The sequence below is a fragment of the Pimephales promelas genome, chromosome 3 (assembly GCF_988280905.1).
Source record: "Pimephales promelas chromosome 3, fPimPro1.hap1.1, whole genome shotgun sequence".
In the NCBI taxonomy this organism is placed as follows: Eukaryota; Metazoa; Chordata; class Actinopteri; order Cypriniformes; family Leuciscidae; genus Pimephales; species Pimephales promelas.
In genome coordinates, this window is record NC_142771.1 from 28,058,575 (window position 1) to 28,073,878 (window position 15,304).

Sequence of the window (15,304 nt, forward strand, 5' to 3'; positions counted from 1 at the left end):
AGTGTTCAGATGATGTTTAGGCTCAGTGCAGTGATGTTCACATTAGTGTTCAGATGATGTTTAGGCTCAGTGCAGTGATGTTTATGTTAGTGTTCAGATGATGTTTAGGCTCAGTGCAGTGATGTTCACATTAGTGTTCAGATGATGATTAGGCTCAGTGCAGTGATGTTTATGTTAGTGTTCAGATGATGATTAGGCTCAGTGCAGTGATGTTTATGTTAGTGTTCAGATGATGTTTAGGCTCAGTGCAGTGATGTTTACGTTAGTGTTCAGATGATGTTTAGGCTCAGTGCAGTGATGTTTATGTTAGTGTTCAGATGATGTTTAGGCTCAGTGCAGTGATGTTTATGTTAGTGTTCAGATGATGATTAGGCTCAGTGCAGGGATGTTTACGTTAGTGTTCAGATGATGTTTAGGCTCAGTGCAGTGATGTTTACGTTAGTGTTCAGATGATGCTTAGGCTCAGTGCAGTGATGTTTATGTTAGTGTTCAGATGATGTTTATGTTAGTGTTCAGATGATGATTAGGCTCAGTGCAGGGATGTTTATGTTGGTGTTCAGATGATGATTAGGCTCAGTGCAGTGATGTTTATGTTGGTGTTCAGATGATGATTAGGCTCAGTGCAGGGATGTTTATGTTAGTGGTTAGATGATGTTTAGGCTCAGTGCAGTGATGTTTATGTTAGTGTTCAGATGATGTTTAGGCTCAGTGCAGTGATGTTTAAGTTAGTGTTCAGATGATGATTAGGCTCAGTGCAGTGATGTTTATGTTAGTGGTTAGATGATGTTTAGGCTCAGTGCAGTGATGTTCACGTTAGTGTTCAGATGATTTTAGGCTCAGTGCAGTGATGTTTATGTTAGTGTTCAGATGATGCTTAGGCTCAGTGCAGTGATGTTTATAATAGTGTTCAGATGATGTTTAGGCTCAGTGCAGTGATGTTTATGTTAGTGTTCAGATGATGATTAGTCTCAGTGCAGTGATGTTTGTGTTAGTGTTCAGATGATGTTTAGGCTCAGTGCAGTGATGTTTATGTTAGTGTTCAGATGATGCTTAGGCTCAGTGCAGTGATGTTTATAATAGTGTTCAGATGATGTTTAGGCTCAGTGCAGTGATGTTTATGTTAGTGTTCAGATGATGATTAGGCTCAGTGCAGTGATGTTTATGTTAGTGTTCAGATGATGATTAGGCTCAGTGCAGTGATGTTTACGTTAGTGTTCAGATGATGCTTAGGCTCAGTGCAGTGATGTTTATGTTAGTGTTCAGATGATGCTTACGCTCAGTGCAGTGATGTTTACGTTAGTGTTCAGATGATGCTTAGGCTCAGTGCAGTGATGTTTACGTCAGTGTTTAGATGATGTTTAGGCTCAGTGCAGTGATGTTTGTGTTAGTGTTCAGATGATGTTTGGGCTCAGTGCAGTGATGTTTATGTTAGTGTTCAGATGATGTTTGGGCTCAGTGCAGTGATGTTTATGTTAGTGTTAGTATTCAAATGATTAGTGTTCAGATGATTAGTCTCAGTGCAGTGATGTTTATCAAGCACCAACAGCAATATTACACAAATGAAAAAAAAGTGAAAATGCAATTAACCACCCCTTTAAATAAATTACTTCTGCACTTAGAGATACTTTCTCCAAAAGACAGTCATCCGGGAGGGTTTCTTCACTGTCCTTCACAGCATGGGGGGGTTAAAAAAAATTTCACGGCAGTAGGCGGCACACAACTAACGAGCAGTTTATAATCCCACCCACTTTGACGCTGTACTAACTGCAGTGGAAAACCAAGCCGAGCCGTGCTGTGGAAAAACGCCATTACATGAACCTATGTTAGTTTAGTTTTCAAACAGTGTTCAGGTTCAGCACAAAGTGACATTTGAGTTTGTGTTTATACAGTGTTTTGGTTTAGTGCAGTGAGAGATGAATTATGAATGGCTCTTGTTGTGTTGAGTAAAAAATATAATATGCTCATGTAAGTTGACTCCATAAATCAAAAACTCTTGATCACCTCCTGTTTGCAACACTTTCCATTCTATCTCTTCTCTATTTCTCTATACTCTCATTGGTTGAGAAACCCTAAGCAACAGTGGACATGGGTTTTCCTTTAGTTGCCTGTTCGTAGTGGTTTAATTCTGCTGAAATGACTGCAGATGGAATCTCATAAACTGTGTCTGGCAAGCACTTGTGAGACCTTGTTTCTCAGTGGACAAACACACACATACTTAGTCTAATGCACATTTTCACACTCTCTGGCATTTCATACCGACCGGAAAAACAGGCTGTTTAAATGAAACCCGTAAAACACAAAAGCCCTCCCAAGGGAAACACTCCCGCTCTGCATCAATAATTCCAGAAGTTCATGAATATTTGAAGATTCCATACCTGAGATGTGGCAGGAACAAAGAATGTATGAGAGAAATGCAACTGAGTGCACAAGAGATATTTAGAGCCTGAGTGTGTCTGTGTGTGACAGAGAGAGAGAGAGAGAAAGAAAGAGAGGAAATGCCTCTACTTTTGTCATCCAAGTGGATCTCTAAGTGCAAGAGATTTGAACAGTTATTGATGGCGTTCCAGGTTGGCCAAAAAAGAAAAAAGAGGGAGGCAACTCTTTGCAAAGTTCCAGAAAGTTCACAGAAACTCATCTAGAACATCTTGCCCAGGCAGATGCTGTGGGCAGTTGAAAAGACACCTCTTTGATACCTGTCCAACTATGATGACATCACATCCAGTCCACACAGGAGGGGGCAACATATGGTTTGTGTCATCTACTATCTACATCGGGTGCTTTCTAAAACATCTTCTTCCGCCCAGCATAAGATGTTATGATGGAAGATGAATAGATGAACACATGAGGAGCAGAAATAAAAGTGAAGGTGGACTCTTTGAAATGACAACATGCATACAGAATCTGCCTGTCTGAATGTGACAATTTTATTTATGGATACAAACACACGCATCTATTCATGTATGAACAAGCATGATTTGTTTTCTAAATGACAACTGAGATACAGTTTTTAATATAAGCCATCTGTGAATTTGTTTTCCTATCGAACAGATTAGGATTTCAGCAGTTTTTACTAAAATTGGAGTGTCTGTATAGTCCAAATGAGCATTATGCATATGATCAGGATGTGTGCATCACAAAACAGAGTCAAATAAAACTTGAGATATGCAATTTTATTATAGTATTATGCATATATTTAAGGGGAGGAATTCATTTAGATGATACCCGAGTCTGCTACTACAGGGAGCGTTGAACAAAATATGATCAACCACAGATGACACTTGAGTCGAGCATATTAGAGGAATTTAATGTATTATGGCAGAATATACTTATGTAAATATTAAATAAACACAATATAAATTATCATACGTTCACGTAATCTGCACGACGCGTAATACATTGATAGTGCATTTATGTATTGTAAGTTCTTACTTTTTAATCTATATAAATTGTCATTTGAAAATGCTAAACTGAATTATAAATGTATGTTGTTGATGCTTAATATAACATAATTTGGTTATATTAGATGTGTATTTTATACTATTTAACTTTGTGCAAACCAAACTTGAGACAAATTAAGCTCAATATAAACACTGGAGCCTCAAAAAAATGCCACTACCTTTATTTTAGTCAAACTTCTTGCAGTACTGGAGTGATACACAATGACTGGTGAGTAAATTGACCTCTTTACTTATTCTGAAGGGATGTTAACTTATTCCATATGCCATTTGCAGTACTTCAAACTGAACATGTTCGCTCCTTTTGAATTGGAATCTTACTTAAGATGGTGAAATACCCTGTGAAGTTCATTTATTTCACGTAGTGATCAAATATCAAATGGAAAGCAACTTCTCAGGCTACTCAGGTTTTAGCCTGGATTTGGTCTTGAATGAGCTGGTACCACACTGCTTTTTCCTTTTACATAAGATAGTACACTGTTAGTCCACAAAAAGTTGTCAGAAAGAACTAAATCTAACTTTACTTATATAGTAAAGAAATAAAACTTTACTTCAGCAGGTAATTTGCTCTGTAATTTTTTCCCCATGGTTGTATGAGAAAAAACACACGTGTTTGATGTGGACAGGACTACAATAGATGCAAAGGATATTTCGGAAAATGAATTAACCTGACTCTGCAGGGAAAACTAGTCCAGTTCTAATAGGGCATTAATCCTGCATGTACACACACAAATACACACCACAGAGAAGGAAATACGATGAAACTGGAGAAGTAAATGGATGGACAATGCAATAAACTATATTCAGAAGCCATCTGATGTACCTTAATAATTGATTCGTGTGTGCTTGTTTCCGTGTGTGTGTGTGTGTGTGTGTGTGTGATGGGGGGTCTTCTTTCCGAGAACCTATAGCTCTGATTAGTCAGATGGCCCAGTCTGTAGCGATTGGTCAAGCACTTATAGTGCATGTCGGAAACAAAACGTTCATTACATAACTGAATTTCAGCTCCAGAGGCTTCCTCAGCACTTGTAGTGATACGAACCGTAACAATGGTGTCAGTTTTACCATTTAAATTCAAGTCCTTATCCTTTGTGATGCAAAGTAGATTTACTTTTGCAGCACAGAAAAACGTCTTTTTGACAACATGAGCTAAACTCTTCCAGGCCTAAGCTTGCAACTGCAGTGTTTGATAGTAGGTAAATTTATTACAACATGGGTTCAAGTAGGAAGTAAAACTTCTGTATTTTGGGAGACAATAATTAAAGATAAACAGCTATACAACACACTACATGAAAGGTAATAGCTGAAAAAAAACACAATGGGGCACCTTAGGTGTTCCTAGCAAGGTGTCATGAGTACATCACCACAGCCCTACCCACAAACCTCTCCGTCCCACACACCTCCCACATCATCTCCACCTGCTTTGTATTCTAGAGCGGACGCCACATATGTTTTCTCTCTCTCTCTAGCAGTGAAAGCTGAAGAACAGAGGGAGGGAGACGAGTGTCAGAGGGAGGACGGGCGATTACCATTTCAGTGCAAACACATTTTCACAGTTTCAATCAAGTTGCGCACATTTTCATGTCTATGATGTTTCTGTGCCAGGAATGCACATGGATCCATAACCTTGTGCTGAAGGCCACTATTTAAACATTTACAGATTTGATTCAACTGTACGCATTTGTGTGTGTGTGAGTCAAGCAAATGCATGAGTGTTTAAATATGCAGCTAGGGCTGGATGTTTCCCTCCCTCTGTCACTTATTATTAAAGAACAAGTTCAGTATTTTACACTTAAAGCCCTGTTTTAAGATTGTTTCTGATTAAATAGAATGGTTAAGATTTACAATTGGACACATGCTGCTGGCCCGAGAATTTTCAGTTTCTGTGATTATAGTCTGGGCGATTCTCCGCCAGAGTAATATTGCCCAAAAAGGGGCGGTACTCCAAAGACTGCGACTTGGCGCTGATTGGACTATATCCCGAGGCAGAACAACAGTGACAGCTGACACCGAGTGTAACTCTGCGGTTGAATGTGAATGGGATTAAAAAAATCTGGTGCGTCGGCAAATCGCCCCAATGAAGAAACCGCCCCTGTTAGAGAAGAAGGGTGTTGTCGCTGTTTCATCCACCCTGGAAAAGGTTTGGCAAAGCAATGCTTTGCCTCCGCAAGTCTGCTAACTAACATCACAGTATTGATGTAGTGTTAACTTTAGCTTTTGTAAGCCCTTGCTTTTGTAAGACGGTTGACCGCCTATAAAATTAATAAATTATCCATGATTTTGTGATTGATTACTGTTTGTTTTTCCACAGTTCAATGCGATACTTGTCGGGGTCTGAATCAGGCTCGAATTGTTTTAAAATTCCCGCCATCTTTTTTTATATTTACACTAGAGTAGAGCTTGCGGTTACAAAGGTGCAGGATATTTCCCGAACACGCGCTAAACACTGCCAATCACAAAACATTGGGCCAGCCAACCAATCACAGCATATTTCGGATTTCGGAAAAGGAGGGGCTTCATCGAAAACGATGTGTTCAACCAGACTAGCGAGAGATGAACTATAAAAATGTAAAATATGTGAAAAAGAATGAGTTTTTTTTTAACAATCAAGCATGAAAACGTATTGTAGTACACCCTAAAAACAAAATCAAGACTTAAAAGGGCATAATAAGACCCCTTTAATATTTTTTGTGGAAACTATGATATACACTATGTTTTAACTTTATACATGTCTTCACTGTCTCTTTTGATCAATTCAATGGATCCTTGCTGAATAAAAGTATTAAAAAAACTTACGGACCCCAAACATATGAACGGTAGAGTACATAATTTGAGATATACTGGAAACATTCATGAAGGGGAAAAAAATGACAAAAAACAACCCTGTTGGAATTGTTAATGGACTATTTAAACAAACGTGTGAGGCTGGTGAGACCTCTCTTGGGCTGCTTTTAAAAGCAGATATTTGTCTGCATGGGATGCTCCGTTGAATATGTTCATTGAATTGAGTGATGGAGCGTGTTGCCAGTGGAGCCTCATTGTCTGGTACTAATGGCTAACTGCAAACAAATGTGGGCTCCTCGGACCAGACAAAGTGGTGATTGCTCGTTTCTGTCTGCAGGCTCAGACACAGGCTCCAGTCTGACCTAGTTCTGCAGCTGACAGAAAGACATTTAAGACCAGTCCAGCCACAAATCGCAGCACTACTTCTAGTCCCGACAGTTGAACAGTCAATCACAGATGAATGACATGGAGAGGGAGAGAGAGGTGATTAAATGCATGCATAGGAATAGAATAAAATATGTACCAAATGTGTCTGAGCAATATGAGTGAGATCAAGGTGAACCTAGAAGCTCATGTGAACATATTATTTAAGATAAATACATGACAAATTGACAATGATGTAAGGGTACATGTTTTTTCTACTGAGATCAACAAACGAACAAAAGAGAGAAACAGTGAGAGAGACGGTGCTACATTTCTTTATATTTATGTTTAAATATGTAGCACAGTGGTCGTGCGAGGCACGGCATTTTGTTCCACTGTATGTCTCCACGTATAGCAGAACAAGAATAAAGCTCACTTGGCTTGAATTGCCTTGAATATTTAGGTTGCTGCCAAAGTGGCTGTGAGTCTGAAATAGCCAGTGAGCGCAGTGACCGCAGGAGAGGAAGAAGAGGCTCAGGCACCTGTGTGGCGTCCGTGGTGCTGTGTGATTGCCTCACTGTTTGAATTATATCAGGTAATGATAAGAATCACTGAAGAATGACATGAAGCGGATATTATCAAGAAGTAACAGCTTCTGAAAGCCCGCTTTCATATTCAGCCGAATATCAGAGACCATTTTATATCAGAGCAATAAAGGTTTGCACATAATTTAATTTCATATATGGGTGATTCTTCAATTAGAGGAAGTTTTCTGTCCTCTAGGACGATTTTAAAGCAAAAAAAATCATTAAAGGTTTAAAGAAGAGATTACATTAGCGTTTTATTGCATCTCTTCTCTTACTTTTGGAGCCGGTTTCAACAGACAGGGCTTAGATTAAGCCAGGATTAGGCCTCAGCCTTAGTTAAATAAGGTAGTTTAAGTATAGCTTTTATAAGCATGTTAGAAAAAAAACATTACTAATGTGCATCTTGAGACAAAACAATGGCACTGACATATTTAAGATATCTCAGTGCAAGCTTCTTTCAGTTAAAACAGCTCAAACATGCATTTTAGTCTGTGACTGACTTAAGCCCTGTCTGTGAAACTGGAGGTTTGAGTGGTGAAAGGTTAAATTACTCTGAATTCTTAACTTTCCTTTATAAATGTTTAAGGTGATGTGTTTTTTTCTCTGAATATACACAACAACAGTTTGTGGTCAGTAAGATTTTTTTTTTAAATGTTTTTGAAAGAAGTATCGTATGCTCACAAAGGCTGTATACAGTAAAAATACAGTAAAATAGTAACTTGTGAAATATTGCAATTTCTTCCAGTGATGGATTGCTCCAGTCTTCAGTATCACATGACCCTTCAGAAATCGGTCTAATAGATGTTTTGCTGCTAAAGAAACATTTCTTATTATTATCAATGTTGAAAACAGTTGTGCTGCTTAATAATTTTGTAAAAACCAGGACACAACATGTTTTTTTTTTCAGGATTCTTTAATGAACAGATATCAGAAAAGAAGAACATTTTATTTAAATGGGAATCTATATCATTATAAATGTCTTTACTCTTACTGATTACAGATTACTATTACAGTTACAGTAGTGTGTGTGTGTGTATATATATATATATATATATATTCATTTGGTATTCATACACAGTGCCATTTTAAACTGACAGTGGTGTAGTGCAGGTGAATTCAATCAAAAGAAAATGATATTTTTGACTAGGCTAAACTTCAGTTACAAATAAATTGAAGAATCACCCATAGTTAAATATAGGTCCTGTGTATGCCTGGTATTAACCTCTGTCTTGAGTGATCTAATCACAGGTAATCTGATAGGACAGATCGCCGTTTACCAGTATTAACATGCATCTCCTGTCACTAATTGTGACTGAATTTCTAAACTTTGCAAACGAGACATTAAACAGAGTGTTCACTCTTATTACAGTGGACCAGTACTCAGCGCTGTCTATTTTTGTTCAGATCACCTGAGACGACTGTTAATAGTACTAAATGGGGCTATAATTTAATCTCGACCAGTTGAACAAAACAGTCAACAGAGCATCTGAAGGAGCAGTGTTCTGTTCTGACAAAACCAATATGATTGAATTATCATTTGCAGGTTCCAGTCTACGTGTACAAATACAGACAAATGAAGAGAGAGAAACATGCACAGAATGGCAGGAGAGGGACACAGAGGACAGGCGGGATGTCGAAGAAGATCTGGCTGTTCATTCATAGACTAATCGATTCACAGGAGGAAAGTGCTAAGAAAGCATCTGTATGCTTTCTCTGCTCCCCAACAAATTACACACTGATTGATATGGATCCCATAGCCACCTAGATTCAGATTTATGAAGTAAATCTGTAGACACACACACACACATTCAAAAACACTGCACATACAGTACACAGCTCTGTTCAGGGATGTAATTTTCTGATTTATTTTAGGGTTTATCTTGTGAGCCAAGACCTAAAGGCTCATAGTAAATCCTCTTTTATACACAAAAACAAACACATATACTCAAATAGACTGACTCTGACAACTTAGTAAGAGATTTTAGGGCCTAAATTAGCCATTACTGCGGTAACACTGAAAAAACTAAGAGAAATCTACCCTCTGCAGAAACAGACAGCGCCCCAATTAATTCAGAGTGAGCCTGGAAAGAAATAACTGTCATTTAAGCACCCCTGCTGTTATAAAGCCCAAATTAATTCCAGCATGCACCTGTTTGTGTGTGTGACTGAGAGAAAATAGAAGAGAAGGAGTGAAAGGATAGATGGACATCCCTCAAGGTTACCTGTCAAAGCAATGTCATTGCTGGAGGCTGGTGTATCCCATGTTGCCATATACTGCGGATTAGGACGTTTCCTTCTCAAATTAAACCCTCCGTCCAATCATCAACACACTGTCACAGAACCATTGCCATCGTCAGCCAATCACAGGACAGTTCACATTAAAACATTTATACAGTATGATGGCAGAACTCTCCTGAGGTTAAATGCACTTAAAGTAACAAGCAAAACACTTATTTAAAATAGGAATATTGAGGTTGTATCACACGGCAATCAAAAATTCATAAGCTGCAGTTATAATGGAAATATGTCCCTGATGATTTTACTGTTACAGCTATAAATTTGATAATTTAATAAGCTTGGTGTTTTTTTAACACAGCCCGAAATAAAGTTCTCTCTAGACCATAAACTTGTCTTTTGTTCACACAACTGCTCAAAATTTTGGGGTCAGGGAAAGTTTGTGTTTTTGTGAGAAAATGGTGGTCTTATTCAGCATTAAATGAATTAAACGTGACCGTAAAGACATTTTCAACAAAATGTTTCTTATGCTGTTCTTTCTAAATTTCTATTCATCAAAGAAACCCCAATAATTGTATCATGGTTTCGACAAAAATATTTCGCAGCTTAACCGTTTTCAACACTGATGATAATTAGAAATATTTCTTGAGCATCAAATATTAGAATGATTTCTGAAGGATCATGTGACACTGTAGAGTGGAGTAATGATGCTGAAAATTCAGCTTTCTACAATCACAGTAATAAACACCTTAATGTATTAAAATAGAAAAGTTATTTTAAATTGTAACTTTACTGTATTTTTGATATGCAGCCTTGGTGAGCATAGAGACATAGTAAATCTTACTGACCTCAAACTTTTGACGAGTAGCATGCACTTCATCTTTTTACAGTTAATAACACACAAGTTGTTGTTGCACAGAAGTACACAGACCTGTTAACCTCTGCGTACTTCAGTCACTCTGAAAATCATTCTGACACCAGAAATGGAGGTTTGGTAATTTCCCGTTATCATTCTGTCATCTACAAAATAACCACCAGTCATCTCTCATTTGAGAATGTAAGTGTGGTTCTACGTATATGATAGAATCTTACTATTATATAGAGCCTATTTCTCAAACGCTGCTACTCCAAATTCATACAGCTATAAAATGACATGTGAAGAAGGGGCATAATGTAAACCCTTTCTCAATCTGTGGCTTTATATTCAGAGTGTAATATCATTTAAGTGTTGTTCTCTACAAATACACACAATGAAAAATATACAAAGCATCGCCAGTACACTATTACAGTCTTCGGGTTATCACGCGGCAGCAGAAAACAGCTGTCAGTCCTGTTTGAAGTGCTAATGCTGTTCTGCTCATAGACATTTTACAGTCACAAACAAATTTTGAGAACAAGTTGGATGTGCTTTGTGGGTTATATTTTTTTGCTGCCAATAAATATGATTAGAAAATGGGGATGTCAACTTCTTTCAGTTTATACAAAAATTGTGTGGTTGTAGAAAGAGTCAAAACTCTCATTAAGATTTTAAACGTCCCTGCAAGAAATGGTTAAAGTGCCCCATGTGTTATTTCTCGAATATTATCTTTCATGTGTGTAATAGCGGTTTATGAACGTAGACATTCTGCAAAGTTGTAAAGTCGAAAGTCCACGATAAATAAAGTTATTGTCTCCCAAAACAATCGACTGCGAACCACCAATACGAGTCGTTTTTTATTAAAATCCTACTGCTTTACTGTTTTACGTCATTAGAAGATTCATTAGCATAATGCCGTCTGTCGTACATTGTCCCCCCACGAAACACTTGACCAGCCCTCAAATGTGATTTTAATGACGTTTTCAGTTAAATGCGGGATTCACAAAAACGCTTGCCCTTCAAAGATGGGTCAGTGCCCAGTTTATTTTGACGAGTTTGCTCCTCAGAATCAACCAGTAAGTATGAATAAATATATATGTTCTAGGTGTTCAAAATATGTAGTTTTCTGTTTTATATTGTGTAAGTTTCCGGCTAACCGACATTATTACTCTCTTACTGATATACTTCTGTTAAAGGGATACTCCACTTTTTTTTTGGAAATAGGCTCATTTTACCATTCCCCCAGAGTTAAACAGTTGGGTTTTACCATTTTCCAATGTGTTCAGCTGATTTTCTGATATTTAGAAGAATAACAGTAACCAGACAGTTTCTGGTCTCATTGACTTCCATAGTATATTATGGAAGTCAATGAGACCAGAAACTGGTTGATATTCTTCTGTATTAGATACTTCAATATATGCTTTCGGGAAACATTACACAACAAGCACATTATACGCAGAGTATTACTCAACCATCATCATGCATAGGCTACTCAAACACTCTTACCATGAGAATGAAACTAGATCACTCAAGATATCCTAAACTCTTCAAGTTTCATCCAGGAACCGTATCTCCTTCATCTCTCTATCCCTTCCTTTCATCCTAGTAGTGCTTTCATCCCCCTCTTTTCTTTCATCTCCACTTTATGTTTTCGTTACACCCACCAGCCTTTCTTGACACCTATTTCTCATTTTCATTCCTAGCACTGCTCTTACTCTTTCTATCCTCCACACCTTCTACACCTCCACTTTCTGCACTCTTCACTCTCTATTTAGCTTTCGTCACGTTGCTTCTGCCATATTTTCTTGTGAAATGGGTAAATACTGTTAAAGGGGGCTGAAAAAAAAAGAACCAACTTTGGACCATGGTAGCTGGTTTCTAACTGGTCCATGCTAATTGTTTACTTATCCAAGCTGGCCATTGGCTTGTTCCAAACTGGTCAAAACTAGTGATTATCTGATCATTAACTGGTCCAAGTTGGCCAATAAGCTGGTCTAAAGCTAATTAATAGCTGGTCCAAGCTGTCAACATCTTTCAAAAAAAAGCTTGAACACATTAAATAGATAAAATATCCGCTTGTAACTGGTTTGTTACTGGTATAAAAGTCATGTAAAGAAATACAAACATACATTTTTCTAGTTATGCCAAGGTCTAAAATATTTTATGGAGTATAAATTGTGTGTAAAAACTACTTTTAAAAGTTATTTTTTTTCCATCCGAATGACTGGAAAAGTCACGTGGCCTTCAAAAATTGTTGTTGACTATGAGGGATCTACATTTAGGGCATTTAGGAAAAGAAGGAATAGAAGGATTGAATTTGATAAATGTTCTCAGACTCTTGTTCTCCCGTTCTTCGGATTATCAGTTGTGTAGTTCATGCAATGAAGCATCAGTGTTCTCCATCCTCTGCAATTCCTTCTTTTTTAGGCATTTCGGCCCTCCCTTTCGTGCTTACCAAAGCTGGTCTGTCCCAAGAGAGTGTGGGTATGCCTTCAGCAGCCCGTCTCCTCCTTTTTTACTCTCTGCCTGCCTTCCTCACTCTCACTTCAAGCAAGCATTTCCCTGGTTTCAATAGATCTCTCATCTGCTTTGTATATGCGTTTTTCACTGCTGAAGATTTTTCTTATGTTCTCGTGTAGTATTTCTGTCTCAGGCCTCATAGATATGAAATATTCCTATCATTCATTCTTGTGATGCCTTCTTTCTTCTCCCAACAGACTTCAGGGACAAATGCCTCTAAGCTCCTCTTTGTCCATCTCTCGTTGGACTTTTCTATCTTTTTTTTTTTTTTTGCATCCATTTTGCAGGCATACTCTCCGCAGAAGTGACTTTGAACATGTGATACAAGACCAAAGAGGAATCTAAAACTAGATTTTCTCAAGAAAATGCAAGTGCTTATCTAGGCAAAACTCACCACTACAATCCTACACTGATGTGGGTGGTTGCCAGGGTATTGCTATACGGCTGATAGGGTGTTCTGGGTGGCTGCTTAGTGACCCAATTCATAAGAGGCCTTTAAGGGATAGTTCACACAAAAATGCAAATACTATCGTTATATACTAACCATCATAAACACAATAGAAAATATTTTGAAGAAAACTATGAAGACTATGACAATCAGTGGGGTTACTCTCACTGTATGGACAAAAACAACTGAATTATTTTTAAAAATATTTTTTTGTGTGTTCCACTGAAGAAAGCCAGTCATACAGGCATGGAACAGCATAATGGCGAATTATGGTAAAACATCTCGCATGTGACTATGTCTTTGATTGTTTTTATAGTCCAACAGGTAAGTCCAAATGCTTGCAAAGTAATAGCAACTTCTAATCAACAAGACAAATAATCTGAGTTGCTCAGCTAAGTTTATTCATCGGGGTTCAAATAGTAATTATATTCACAAGCGCCACAAAATTCTCCTTCACCACTTGCTCACACACTCACTCCAGTGTTTCATGGGTGTGATGCTTCCAACTGTTATTCTTACATGGCCACTGAAAGCTAAAATTCAAAACCACAAATATACACGCTGTCTCTCTCTCTCACACACACACACACACACACGTTCATGCAAAAGCATCATTAGAATACGGATGTTTCCCCCCTCTCCCTCTTTCCCATCCTTCTGTTTCTCCAGGCATGGATCCCTCAATTCATCTGTGAGCTTCCACACCCACTGAGCCAGCCTTATCACTCCCATCCCTGGATACCCAGCTCACCAGCAGAGCCTTTAGATCCCACAGATACTGAGCAATATGAACCACCAAAAGATCAATATGCACACAAACACACACACCCCCTCCAACCCCACCTTGCCTCACCCTCTCACCAAAAGCAAAAGGGGGGAAAAGCAGCGAATGAGGAAAAAATACACGGCAGAAAAAAAAAAAAACCTGCTACATAAGAACAGATAAATACAAGGTTGACATACCTTGGGATGGTGCATTTCCCATAATGCCTTCACCTCGCTCCGCTGCCTACAAGAGAGAGCCACCAGCCTGCTTCCTGATCCACCCTCCTGGTCCTCCTCCTCTCTCTTGTCTTCACTCGCGTCCTTAACCTCTCCCGGAGCCGGCCGCGCTTCTATTCGCTCCTTTTCTCCTTCCGTCCCTGCCTTCCTTTGTCTTGCTCTCTCGCTCTTGTCCTCTCCCTCTCTCGGCGCGCGAGATGGGCTCGTTCTCTACAGCTGGTTCTTGCAGGCAGCAGCGCCGTACGCGTGTGAGGCGACGTGTGTGTGCGCGCGAGTCAGGGAGAACGCGCGTGTGCGGTCGTGTGTGCATGTGTGTACGTCCTTGCTCGCTCCGTGCTATTGAGCTGGCTTACAAGTGTTGGAGAAGCAGAAAAGAGCTTTTAGTAAACACACATCTTGTACTTAGCAACAAGAAAGAAAAAAACAGTCAGTGATATGATAGATTAACATGGTTTTGTTGTTCTCCTCTTGCGCTCTCTCTATCTCTCTCTCTCTCTTTTAAAGGTACAGTCTCTTATCTGCAGTGATTGTGCTAATCTCTTTTCTCTTTGCCCTTTTCTCTTTCTCGGTTTCCGCAGACTCCTTTGTGGAGGAATATTGGGAGCTCTAGGGATCGGAGCTCTCCATGGTGCTGAAAGTATATGGGAAGGGCCCTTGAGAGTGATGCTGAGGCTAGGCTGGCTGGGGGAGGGAGGGGGGAGCCATGGAGGTCCCTCTACACTCAGAGAAACCACCAGGAGGGTAAGGTGACCAAATTTAACATGGTCACAAATAAATGTGGAAAGATCTTAGAGGGGTAGTATCCCTTTAAAAAAATTAAGATAATGACAGTAATTGAAGTAAGAGTGAAAAGCATGAGGAAACAAATTGTGATAATGATCCTGTTTGCATGAGGGTTTAGCGGGAGCCTGTCGGGGAAGTGTCAAGGAAGTGTTGCATGATTGCCATGAAACATGGCGAGGTTGCCATGACAGCAGAATGTCCTCTGCATGGGGAGGGGAGGTTGTTTTTTTTTGCCCAAGTTAACAGATAAAGCTGATGAAGGACAGGACTC

At 38.9% G+C, this 15,304-nt stretch overlaps 1 protein-coding gene across 5 annotated transcripts in view; it reads right to left on the minus strand.

Annotated features, from left to right (window-relative positions):
• Nucleotides 1-14,677, minus strand: part of srcin1a (SRC kinase signaling inhibitor 1a) — a 121,623-nt gene extending 106,946 nt beyond the window's left edge. For 4 of the 5 annotated variants that reach the window (XM_089128671.1, XM_089128670.1, XM_089128667.1 and 1 more), the window contains exon 1: nt 14,212-14,677. In XM_089128671.1, coding sequence (XP_088984797.1) covers nt 14,212-14,233 — 22 coding nt within the window. In that variant the 5' untranslated portion in view covers nt 14,234-14,677. The remainder of the gene's footprint in view (nt 1-14,211) is intronic. The other variant, XM_089128675.1, reaches the window with a different exon arrangement.
• Between the last annotated feature and the right edge of the window lie 627 nt (nt 14,678-15,304).